Source organism: Aquila chrysaetos, chromosome 5, assembly GCF_900496995.4.
Source record: "Aquila chrysaetos chrysaetos chromosome 5, bAquChr1.4, whole genome shotgun sequence".
NCBI lineage: Eukaryota > Metazoa > Chordata > Aves > Accipitriformes > Accipitridae > Aquila > Aquila chrysaetos.
In genome coordinates, this window is record NC_044008.1 from 45,364,471 (window position 1) to 45,376,988 (window position 12,518).

The 12,518-nt window shown below is 37.0% G+C and overlaps 1 protein-coding gene across 4 annotated transcripts in view; it reads left to right on the forward strand.

The window, feature by feature from the left end:
* The window catches only part of MYO1E (myosin IE), a 132,814-nt gene that overhangs the window by 73,291 nt on the left and 47,005 nt on the right, over positions 1 to 12,518 (forward strand). For all 4 annotated transcript variants that reach the window (XR_003923545.2, XR_003923546.1, XM_030015384.2 and 1 more), the window contains 6 exons: positions 772 to 866; positions 6,376 to 6,463; positions 8,117 to 8,206; positions 9,148 to 9,279; positions 10,702 to 10,836; positions 12,035 to 12,167. Coding sequence is in view for 2 of the 4 variants with exons in the window: in XM_030015384.2 (XP_029871244.1) it covers positions 772 to 866; positions 6,376 to 6,463; positions 8,117 to 8,206; positions 9,148 to 9,279; positions 10,702 to 10,836; positions 12,035 to 12,167 (673 nt within the window). In the remaining 2 variants the exon portion in view is untranslated. The remainder of the gene's footprint in view (positions 1 to 771; positions 867 to 6,375; positions 6,464 to 8,116; positions 8,207 to 9,147; positions 9,280 to 10,701; positions 10,837 to 12,034; positions 12,168 to 12,518) is intronic.

Sequence of the window (12,518 nt, forward strand, 5' to 3'; positions counted from 1 at the left end):
TTTCTGGGTTTTGGTAGCCTGGAAGAACTTGGCTGATATCCATTACCATATATTGAGTCTTCAAATTGAATTCCCTGGAACATAGGATTAGTATTTCAAGAAAATACTTGTACTGATTAACTCTAATCTACATCGGGTTTCTCTCCTTGACATGTCCCTCCTCCTGCAAAGGCAGTTTTTAAGCTATTTTATGCTTAAAGTGTGGTGCACAATATAAAAAAAAAAAATTGAGATGCCAAAGTTGGATGCCACTTTTGAAAATATAATTTGAAGAGTGAGTCAGCACAAGGACATTAGGGACTTAAAATTCACTTTCCTGCTCTGCTCGCGTTGGGCATGTCCATAGATTTGGGAAACCATTTGGTTTGAATGGACTCAGTGGTTAAAAATGAAACATACAGCACCAGGCTCTGTGTAGCGGTTTAGGTAGTTTATTGTTAGCATATGACCACTGGTGGAATGGGCTTAAATTATGTGAGTTTCTCTTGGACAAGTAATATATTTCAAGCACAGACCATTTTTAGAACAGGGTGTTTACGATAGTTTAGGAGAAAATTATGGATGAGAGAAAGATCAGTAACAAAATCCAGAGACTTTGGTTTGTTTTTGTTAAACAAACAAAAAAAATTCCTGGGGAAAATTCAGTATAAAGTAGGATTCAGGATTGTTTTTCCAGGAAAATAATTCTTCCAATTTAAATAAAAATTTATATTGCTCTTTCTGCGTTGTTTAAAGCTGTGTTGAAAAATTATTCTCTATTTCCCCTCCTAGGCACAATATGAAAACCCACCACATATTTATGCTCTTGCAGACTGCATGTACAGAAACATGATTATTGACAGAGAAAATCAGTGTGTCATTATTAGGTAAGAAAAAGATCTGTTAAAAAATATTTTACCATCTTCCTTTGGTGTTTCAACTTCAAGAAGCAGAAAAGTTTATTTTTTATTATATCAGTAAAAATCTGTGTCCATGACCACTGAATATTTTGGAGTTTTCTAGGATAGCTAAGTACTTTCTGACCCTCCCTTTTGTTTTCCAGTGAAATCCTAATGGTAGCTTAACCACAAGAAATCTCTCTCACATAGCCAGCTTCATGCCCAACACCAAAACTGCAATAGCTTGAATGAATACATGAGAGAGATGGATTAACAACTATAGCAGCCACAGATACTGTTAAATCCAACATTCTGACTGCATTTACCATACTCTGGTTTTAGTACTATTTCCTTCTCCCCCTCCGCCCCGTTAAAAATAAATGTACTTTTGTTCCTTTTGGAATTTTTCTTGCATTCAGAGACAAAAGGAGGAGAGAGATACTGGAAAATTAATTTTGTCTTCACTATTAATCTAATTATAAGGCTGAGGAAATTCACTGTAGAATTATTACTGAACTTTTTTAATGACATGCATTACTGAAGTCACAATCAAAGTGAGTTTTGGGTCCAGAGGTATGCTTTGTTCTCATCTGTGGGTTTATGGTTGGTGTATGATAGAAGAAAGTGTGCAGAGAGCAAGAACTGCAGGATATTTGAGCTGGTACACTGTACCCCTTCTGACTTTCCTTCTTATGTGTAAAACTTAAGAGGTTCACTGTAGTGCATGTGGAACTGCACTTTACCTGCGGCAGTGGTCTCCAGAGTGGGGTGCATGCATCTCAGAGGCTGTGCAGTGAAATCCACCGGGATACGGGAAGAAAATATTAGATGTTCCGTAGTAGATGTATGTAATTTATAAATAGATAAATTATATACATACATTGGGAGTGTGTGCTCAGACTTTTTTTTAATGATGGCGTGTGTGATCAAAAGTGTTTGGTGACCACCGACCTATGAGACTTTCCCAAGAACTAGGGAAAAGAAAGAGGAGAAAAAGAAAAAATAATTTGAAGGGAAGCTGTCATTATTTTATTAATAACAGCTTTTCTTCAGCTTTCTGTCATTTCTCTGTGGAACATGGTGAGAGGCAGCACTATGAATTAACTGCTGTTGAATTTAACAAAAGAGAGATTTCAAGACTGAATGTTTTCTTTGTCCAGGGCGCCCTCTCCGGTCTTTTCCGTGGGGTGTCCGTGTGCCCTGCCATGCCACAGCCCCAAGGGGCCAGGGTGTCGGTGGGGTCAGGTCAGATGCCTTGTAGCTTAGTGCATGCCATCCCTTGGGCTGGAACCTGCAAGGAAATGGTGGATGGTCACTGATGTTTATGTTTAAATGCCCTTGCACCAGCCACTTACTGATTTAATGTTTTTGCCAGGAGTATTATAAAGAAGTGGGCTTAGTATGTGGGTCTTACGTGTGGAGGTGCTGCATGTGCAAGCGTTCCTGTACCCTACTGAATGATCCAGTGTGAAAATAGATTTCATATTAATTTATCACTGATGAGCTGCTGTGAAACCTTGGGAGAAGTAATTGTTTGAAAGTTACATTCACTGTTTTCTTTCTTTGAATCTATGCCTGGGGGTTGTCCAGGCAGAGCTTTCCTGGGTGACATGTTACAGTGGAAAAGTGCATAGGTATGTCCCTCTTAGTATCAGCAAAGTGTATGTAACTCTGTAGAAACTGTTGATTTTACGTGTAGGAAGGTCAACCACGTGTTAACAGTTTGCTACACTGAGCTGTTCTCTTCTAAGGGCCTCCCTCTTCTGGGCCCCCGGCTGCAGCATGGTGCCATATGAAACAAAATGCCCATATTCCTGTCTCTCATATCTGAATTGTTCCCTGAGTTCCTTTTTGGAAGACTGATGCCTGATTGGTGGCAGACTAGAAGCTCCCAAGATACTGTAGCTCTTGAGTGAAATGAATGTTCTAGCTGCCTTCGTGTTTTCGTGGTTTTGCCTATCAGTTTCACTTAATAGCTGCCAAGGACTTTACCATTTCTGCCCCTAAACTGGTGATTCTCAAAAAATTGAGGTATAGTTCTGTCTGTCTGCAGTTCCACAGAAGTCTGTTGAACCTAAGTAGTTTCAAATGAACCTTTGCGTTTCAGTGAACCATAGCTTTTGCTATAAAAATTTGACCTGTGGAAAATGAGTGATGATAACATTATGGTTATTATGAGGTAGGTGCCTGTTTGCTTCTCTGCTTTACAACTAGTCTGAATTTGGAGTGACTTCACTGAAAATCCCTGGTGGAACAGAAGGAACAGAGCAGGCTAGTACAGAAACTAAAAATAATCTTTCTATGTGATAATACTAATTTAAAATGAAAAACTGTTACCAAACAACCTTTCTAGGGCCAGGGAAGCCTGTTTCATTAGTGGAGTAATTGCAGCACATATAGTGCGTTAAGAAAATTACATGTATGCATGTCTTGTTATAGATGAGGAGCCATCTTAAATACTACAAATATATGTTAATGGAAAGATCATTTACCACCCCAGCTGTTTTTAGTGAACAACTCATGTCTGTCTTAAGTCTATTAAGTTCAAAATTTAATATGAGATTTCTAGTCAGCTTCTGTATCTCAACTTTCCAGAAGACTCAAATGACTGATTGTTCTAAAACATCTATACAGAATCTAGCTGGAAATATGGTTGAATTTTAATGAGGAAGTGGTAGAAACATAAGTCTAATCCAGTAAGAAAAGTTAGGTAAAAACTCTGATTCAGAAAGGAAAAATATTTCACTGAAGTTATGCTACTGAGGTTTCTCTGAACATAGTTAGAGAAAGTAAATTTTCTGTGTAAATAAACTAAAAAGCTTATCCAAACACATCAGAGTATTTTACATATGCAGTGGTCTTTACTGGCAGATCCAAGACTTCTTTATAAATATTTGTTATTAAAATTTTTACATTGTCCTGATGATGTACATAGGTATTACTTGTATTGTTCTGGAGCCAGGGATAGTGTATTAAATGTCACTTAGAAAATTAATTTTAGAGAGAAGGATGAGGCTGTGTATTGGATCTTGCTTCTCTACTCACTGATTATATTTCCTCTGGGAAAGAAGGAAGGAGCAAAAAATTTTCCCTCTGCATTTGTAGTCTTATTACAATTTCAGCTAAGTGTAAATTGACTTTGCTGAACAAAATGTCACTTTTCTGAAGTAGCAAATAGTGCTAGTAAGACAAGTCTCTGAGAAAATTGCCAGTACCACAATCCACTTACTTGAAGCCATTAGAATAATTTTTTCAACCTTTAAAAACCTCTGTACTTCCAGCATCCTTAAAACTACCAAGCTAGAAAATTATTCTTACATCTTCTTAAAATAGTTTTAATAGCAGCAGAGCAGTAAGATATATGTGAAAAAGCTTCTGTATGAGAATCATTTGGCAGGAATGCCACAATTTCCCTGTTACAGTTAACTACCTGAGCTTTACCGGGGGCAAGATACCATCCCAGCAGATAAAGTTACTCCGATTCATAAATAATGCATCGTCCATCCTGTTTTATTCTAGTTTAATTGGAGCAATTTACTGGTCTCTGATCAATAAAAGCATAAAGCTGAAAAAAAGTGTATGCATGCATAAATCTAAAGCAAACTCTAAAAGGCAGTCTTTTGGCCAAATTAATTTAATACAAAGGACCACTTATATCAAAACAGGGAGTAACAGTAACATGGAACTATATTCCTCCAGATCAATTTTCGTGGCAGACACTATGGAATGAGAAATACAAGCCATACTTAATTTGAACAACGCGGAGAAGGATAATTTATGCATCAAAGAAAATCTTACAGAAATGTGTTACATTTTTACTGCGTGATAAATAATACCTGATCAAACTAATTCAGTGTTTGGCCCCAGATCCTCCTCTGTATTCAGTTGAAAACAGCTTATATAAACTGAAGAGTATGATTCGGTTTAGATTGGTTTGTCTGTCTTGTTTTACAACAGGATGAGCAAATTTACTGTGAGCAAATTTTGAAATAACGTTATTTTAATTATCCAACTATTGCTGGTTTGAACTTCTAAATACAGTTTGCCATCCAGCAAACTCTGTCTGTCCCTGTGAATGTAGTAGATGCCAGTAATACAGGCTTTCTTCTTAATGCTTAGGAAAAGATGACTCAGAATAATAAAAATCATGGTACACACTTCACAGATGAGATGATGAAGTATTTTTTCACCTTTTCAAGTTTCCTGTTTGATCTGTAAAACTGCAGTCAGGAGACGACAAAAGCATGAAAATATTTCTGGGGAGAAAAAAACCCAAAAAGCCTTTCAATATTTCTGTACTGTTTGGAAGCTTTAAAGATGTAAAATGTTATTTGCAGCTTGGCAGTTTGGGGAGCTTTTTCAGAATTAAACCTTTGGAAATGTCTCCATTACTCCTGCTGATAAGGAGCTCTGAGTTGACATTCTCAGCAAGTCCTTTTCCTGTGCAGGACACGCTGGTGTTTCTCTGGCAAACGTAGCTAAAATTTATGCAGGAAAAGATAGGCATTTGATCCATATCCAGGAACAAGTAGGCGCAGGGTAGAAGAGTCAACAACATTCACTGAAATTATTCAGGAGCTTAAAGATAGCACAGACTTTCACACAAGAAAAAAAAAATATTTCAGATATCTTTATGACATTGAACCAACATCCATGTGTTGTATTTTGGTATTAGTATAGTTGTCCAGGTCAGGGTAAATTCATTAAGGTCGAAGCTGACTTGCACCAACATTTATGTAAGTCTGGGGGAATTCTGTTGAAATGAAGTTAGTTTTAAGGTATGAAATAAAGCATGAGGTTGGATTGTCTAGCATGCCAATCTTCTTTCCCTCTTGAGAAGCTTACTAATCACGAGAAGGCAAATCTACTGATGTTGTAAGCATTATTCACAGTTGAAATGAAATATTATAATGGAAGGAAGGAATTGTGAAAGCTAGTATGGAATACTAAGACTTCTTGTACCCTGTTGTCAAGAACCATAGGAACAGGAAGGTAGTTCTTCCGTCATTCAGGATGTGATTAATAATGTCGCATTATTTCATTCAGGAACACCTAAAACAAAAGGCTTCTGCAATGAAGTAGGTATCTGGCATGCCATTCAAAGCTTGGATTTTCGAATGAGTTTTTGTGTTGTCCCACTAAATTTAGATGGGAATTGAGTTCTTAACACACTTGTTCTCTTTTGCGCATCTTGGTTTAAGTATATTTATTTCTCAGTTTACATAGTTTTCTGACTTTGAAGTCCCATAGAGATTCTGGTGTCCATGCAAGATGATATATTCAAAATTATTTATTCACAAACATATACAAGTACCACGCTACAATACTATATCACAGTCTATATATTCCCAGCTTACCCGATGTAAATATGGTGTATATTTTTTATTATTCATTATTAAGGTACCTAGTCTTGGTTGCACAAGATACACCTTGAATTACTCCATTCTAGAGTTATTTAAAAACTAACAGGTACATTTTTGTGTTCCTTTTTCCATAGTGGGGAAAGTGGTGCTGGAAAGACTGTAGCTGCTAAATATATCATGAGTTATATCTCCAAAATTTCAGGAGGTGGCCCTAAAGTACAGGTGAGTTGATATAAAGTAATACCGAAGCATAAGCACAGTCTAAAGTTTACTTCAGAGTTAGAATGACAAAGGTACGTCTTGGCAGACACTGGCAGCCAAGAGGCACTCTACCAAAGCAGCTTGTGGGTGAGCAGCTAGAAGTACATACAAGCCCTCAACAACAGAGACACAACTGAAGTGGAGAGTGAACTGCTTGCTTGCAGATTCCTCGGCTGCCTGTGTGATGGGAGCCATATGAGGGAAATCCACAGACACAGAATCATCTGTGCTAAAAGTTTTGTAGCTCTCATGCTGAATTATGTCTACAAGCTTTTTGGGTTTTTTTTTAGTTAAGGGGTAAAAGGTACTTTAATTATTGTTCTTAACCAGATTAAGAACAACAACCAATCTCCTTTTAGTAGATGTGTGGGGTCTTGTTCCTCTTGTGTTGGCATTCTGTTGAAAACTGAACTGGCTTTTCAGGTTTTTATTACTTCCATTAAATCTCTTATTTGTATGCATACGTCAGAGAGCCAACAGCAGGAACATCGTCTTGCTTTATGAGGTTATCTAGTCAAAATTAGAGTATCTGAAAGCTAGCTGAAACAACAAATAGTTGCTTTTGTTGATACCTATACTATCAATGTCTGCTCTATCTATCGAAACCTATTAACTGAAGCTAATTGAGTGAATTAGCCATAAAAATTCCCTTAATGATGTACAATGTCATTCACTGACAGGCAGTGGTAGATAGGTAGTAGCTGCTACTAGTCTACTCTTTTTGAGTGCTTACTGTTACTTTTTTGCTTTATTGCAGTGTCTGATGTTGAATATGTTCTTTCTGCTTAGTTTTGCACAACAGTGATACAGGGAACGTTGCAGAGAATAATTCGGTAGACAAGAAAGTGATAAAGTATGCATTATGTTATTTTTGGAATAAATATAATCATACTTTATAAGTAAATATTTTGTTTTCTTTAAAAGATTCCAGCTTTTTGTACAAAACTAAAAAATATTCTTAGTGATTACAGAGTAACAGTTGATGAAGTTGGTAAGTTGCCTTGAGCATTTCTTTTGAAACAAAATTCAGTCTTCTCTTCACAACCCACCATGCATTGGGTTTGTTCAAAAGCTAATATCTCGTCCATACTTCCAACTCCTAGGATCAGATAAAGACACAATTGTAACACACTTCAGTTGCTTTCTAAGACAGCTAGATAGCAGCATCATTGATCCCAAAAGGTTGCTGAAGCACTTGCAGATTCCTAAATTTCATGCTGCTCTGACTTCATTGGTTGTGGTTCCAGACCCCCCAAAAAGATTTAAGTGCTCATGTGTAAGAAGGAAATTGTTTAAAATCAAGACGATTAAAAAACCAGATCAATTTATTGGCTGTGTTGCTTGGCAGAACATTGAACAGAAGGACTAGGTTTTAGCCTCAGGTGTTTTGTTCAATTTTGTAGGATTTTCTTCAAAAAATAGGAACTAGAAGCTGTGAGGAAAAAAAAAAAGGTTAGATTCTATTCCTTGTCTGATCAAGAGGATTTCTTACAGATGCAGTCTTTCTTGCTTTTTAATATACAATTTAGATGTCATGGTTTTCTAGAAAATCTGTAAGAACTTTAAAAATGTCTATTTCTGAATCTGTATTTCTCTCATTTCCTAAAATTTTAGCATGTTAAAGATATTATTCTGCAGTCCAACCCTTTACTGGAGGCCTTTGGGAATGCAAAAACTGTACGGAACAACAACTCCAGCAGATTTGTAAGTCCGTCTACCTTAGAGATTACTTTATTCTTCCAACTTCTGTGCTGTTACAGAGACAGTATTCAGGACTATAATATAAATTGGCTACAAATGAGGTAAATCTAAATAAATTATAAAGTGAGAGGCCTTTATTTCATTCTATATAGGTTGTGCATTTGTTTCTCTTACAATATGTACTGGTCACAATTTATAAAATGTTCAGTTAGCAAGCAAATAACTTATCAGCAACAAACTGGCCAGTTTTCCAGATCAGTAAAATATATGCAGTAATACATGTTTAAACCAAAATAATTTGATAGCTTTTCTAAAAATAGATTAAACCATCCTTAGAGTTGTTTGATTGGAAATGCCTTTACTAATATGTACGGAAAGTAGGCAGGAATTATTTTCAGTCTGTCATTATAAAATACTCAAGATAATATTTTGAAATGACTGTTCACTAGCTAACATACTGTAGGTTCCGTTTTTAAAAGTTACACATAAGCTTTACAAATTTGAGATTTGTTCCTCAGCCAAGGTGAGTGTTAATGCAATTTATGTCTCCCTGAGAGAAAAAGATAATCGCTTTACCTTGCTTCCAACCAGAATGCTATGTTTGCTGTTGGTCATAAATCTGTTAAATTTACTTCCCGTATAGGTGAGCCTTATGGTTTCCTTTATACTAAGCAAGAGTCTCAGCAGTGGAAAGAAGCCACTGAATTCCTCTCTACATTTGCATTAACACATGACGTATTATCCCAAGTCTAGCGCTGTGTAAATGCAGAAAGAAAGATATGTGATAGTTCAAGAATCTAAGCTTAGGTTATACCTCGAGGCAGCTGTGTCACTGCATCCATAAAGATTAAATATCCTGGTAACCTTCCTTGAGGTACAGTACAAGTGCATGATTTCAGATTTGTATTTACTAATCATTCAACAGCTTTATTTATTTATTGCAGGGGAAATACTTTGAAATCCAGTTTAGCCCAGGTGGAGAACCAGATGGAGGGAAAATCTCCAACTTCCTACTGGAAAAATCTCGAGTTGTAATGAGGAATCCTGGAGAGAGGAGTTTTCACATTTTTTACCAGGTCAGAAGTGTATAGAACCTTGCGAAGTTATTTTAAATAACTAGGACCAGTTTTTCCTTTTGATTGAAAAGTCATTCTCAACACAGTGAGACTACTGAATGCGCACTCAAGAAGATAATCTGGATATCACTGGGAAACTTGATAGCTTGTTAAGACACCATCTAACATAGACCTACCTAGCTGCCTTTCAGCTCCAGAACAAAAGTGCTTCAATATTTCAAAGGCCTTGCTTGGAAATTCACTGTGAACTCCCATATGGAAAAGTCCAGTAGAATATAATAGAAAATGAGAACTTTCCAACAGATTCCTTTTTAAACTGGCCTGTGTAATTATACCTTCTGCTCTGGAATTCCATAGCACAGCTGTGAAAGAGAGATTTGATTCTCAGTTGTTTTCTAGGACATTTAGGATAATATCTATTTGTTGAATCATCCCCACTTTTTTTGTGTTTCAAAAGGCTCTTCTGGCCTTCACTGGTCCTTGACATGCGAGTTCCTTATCTGATGAAGTGCCGTTGATCAAGCTCTACAAAACTAGAGTAAAGACAGTGCATTGTAAGTGACTGTAAGCAGCTTCACATAAAGTTGAAGTGCCATTGCCAGGATGGAAAGCTGAGTTGGAGCTGGAATTGCTCCAGGAGCTGTGCCTTCTCCTCTTCCGAGGGATATGAACAATTTGCACTGTCCTGCTGATTTTCCTCTGTGGCTTGGAGAGGCTTTTTGACACAGGAGTTAAGAGTAGGGTTTTGACTATTATCTTCTGAGATTAGTTTGTTCATTCCTTCCTATTGCAGCCATGTCTGTGCACAACTGCGTGGACTTTACATAGGTCTGAGGGGCCTCTCCTCTGGCATCACAGAGAGTACAGGAACTTTTTTTTAACTACTGTGTTATTTATTATCGGCCCTGTTGGCCTAAATGATGCTAAGTGGTGTGACTTGAGCCATGCTTCAAATCAACGTAGTATCGGAGCAGTTCAAAACTGGCTTCACATAACGGGCATAAAGGATACTTGGCCTCACAGAGTCACAAATAATGCTTTTTTGCTGTGTTTTTTCAACTCTGCCTATCTTTCAGTAGGCATGGAAAACACATTGCTCCTGAGGATTTAGATAATACATTGAAGATTGGAAAACCTGCTTTGCCTTTATGAGGTAAAGATAATGGAAGGCATTCAAGTCAGTCGCAGTTTTTGCTTTTTATTAGATGTGGAAGTTAGAACTAAACCATTCATGGGAATGGGAATGAGAATCTGGTCTTTTGGGTTAAAAACAGTTAACAAAATAGAGGAAGGATACATACCTGGCACAGCACTAGCCATATCTCTCCCAGTAATTTCAGGCTCAGTCACCTGTTTCTGACCTGCCTCGTCTCTGCTGAAGATTGTTGTGTGATACCTAATTTGGGGAGTTTTCTTCTGCAGCTAATTGAAGGGGCCTCCTCAGAACAAAAAAGCAGTCTTGGCATTACCAGTATGGACTACTATTACTATCTGAGTCTCTCTGGGTCCTACAAAGTTGATGATATCAATGACAAATTGGATTTCCAAGAAACATTGGTGAGTTTTGTACTCTATGATTTGAATAGTGGTGGATGTATGTTCATTTCACTGTCCATTTGTAGCAAAGACATTGGTGTATTAATGTGGGAATGAGAAATTAATGTAGATATAAGTTATTTTAATTATATTTTACACTGAGGAGGAAGTCCTATGTTGCAGCCTAACAATCCTGAGAAGATAGATTGTTTTTACAGAAAGGCGTTTTGTTTTCTGTTTGTTGTTTTTCAGAAGGGTGCAATTTGAATGACATTAATTGAGGGCAGATAATCTGCAGTATGAAAAATGAGAAATGCAAACACAGTGAGGAACGTCCATTAGAAGAAAATATAAGAGTGCCCTATTTTAGCTGAATTCTTAGTGGTGACTGATCTTCCGTGCCTACTTAAAACAGTGCAGCTGAAAGGCTGGAGAAGGGGCCTTAGCATAGATCAGGGATCTTTATCGGTGCTGTTGCCAATTCATTGTGTGACCTTTATGCAAGTCATGTCAACTTGCTGATCTTCTGTTACTAGAAGTTTACTATTTAAAATAAGCATATTAACACATCTTCTTATTTATATATATAGCACATTTAAAGGCCTAAAAAAAAAAAATTGTTACTGTTGTATTCTAGCTAATTTGGTATTTTAGAAAAACAGTCAGTTGAGAAGATATTCTATGAGTTACCATGTACTCTAGACTCCAAAACCCACTGTTGTTGTGGATTATTTTCTAGTAAGTGGCTAAAATTCACAGCCGGAGCCAGACAGACTGTGCTGCTTTTTAGAGTCATTCAGTATAGCTTCACAGTTCTTAGTCTCAGTGGATAAACTGTCTGTGTAGAAGGAATAAAACCACTGTCTCGTAAGTTCATTGTTTCCCATTTTGCAATGAGACTATTTTTAGTGTGACACTTAAGAGCAGGCACTTTTTTTTTTTAGTGACTTTAATTTTTCCAGAGTTTATTTTGCTAACACATCTTCTAAATAGTGTAGATGCTTCTGTATTTAAATTAAAAAAAATACAAAAATGCTGAAGTAAGACATCTGGTACCTTTTGAAACTTCAGTGCAGGCTGTAATGAAATTGCCTTAGGTATTTGAACTGTTTTGAAAAACTCAAATTTTTAACATCAAAATTTTAAAAGGACTTCTGTGACAAGAGTCACTGAACAGATTCTTCAACTGATCCAATTTTTTTTTTCTTTTTCTTCCCAGCATGCAATGAGTGTGATTGGGATCTTTGCAGAGGAACAGGCATTGGTGCTGCAGATAGTGGCAGGAATACTGCATTTGGGAAACATCAGTTTCAAAGAAGTTGGCAACTATGCAGGAGTGGAGAGTGAGGAGTGTAAGTACCTCTTGAAACTGTTAGAGAGTTAGCAGGGGGCTGCAACCCAGACGGCATAAGGTGAACTGCAATCTTGAGCTGCTTATCCAAACACAGTGTATCATTTCTTGTAGTGCGAGGCTGCTAATTTAGATTCTTTCCCAAAACCAATGGTACTGAGGCTGTTTTGTCTTGTACCATGCCACTGACTTAACAGGAGTGCAGTTTTGCATTTTGAATTTAAGAAATCCTTTTCCAGCCTTTGAGTACGAAAGAATAGAAATTGTGAGAAACGCTTTCAAGCAAACTTGAACTCTGCTCCTGTCAATGCATCAGCACACATTCATAAAAACACCTGTTTCTTTTGTGATT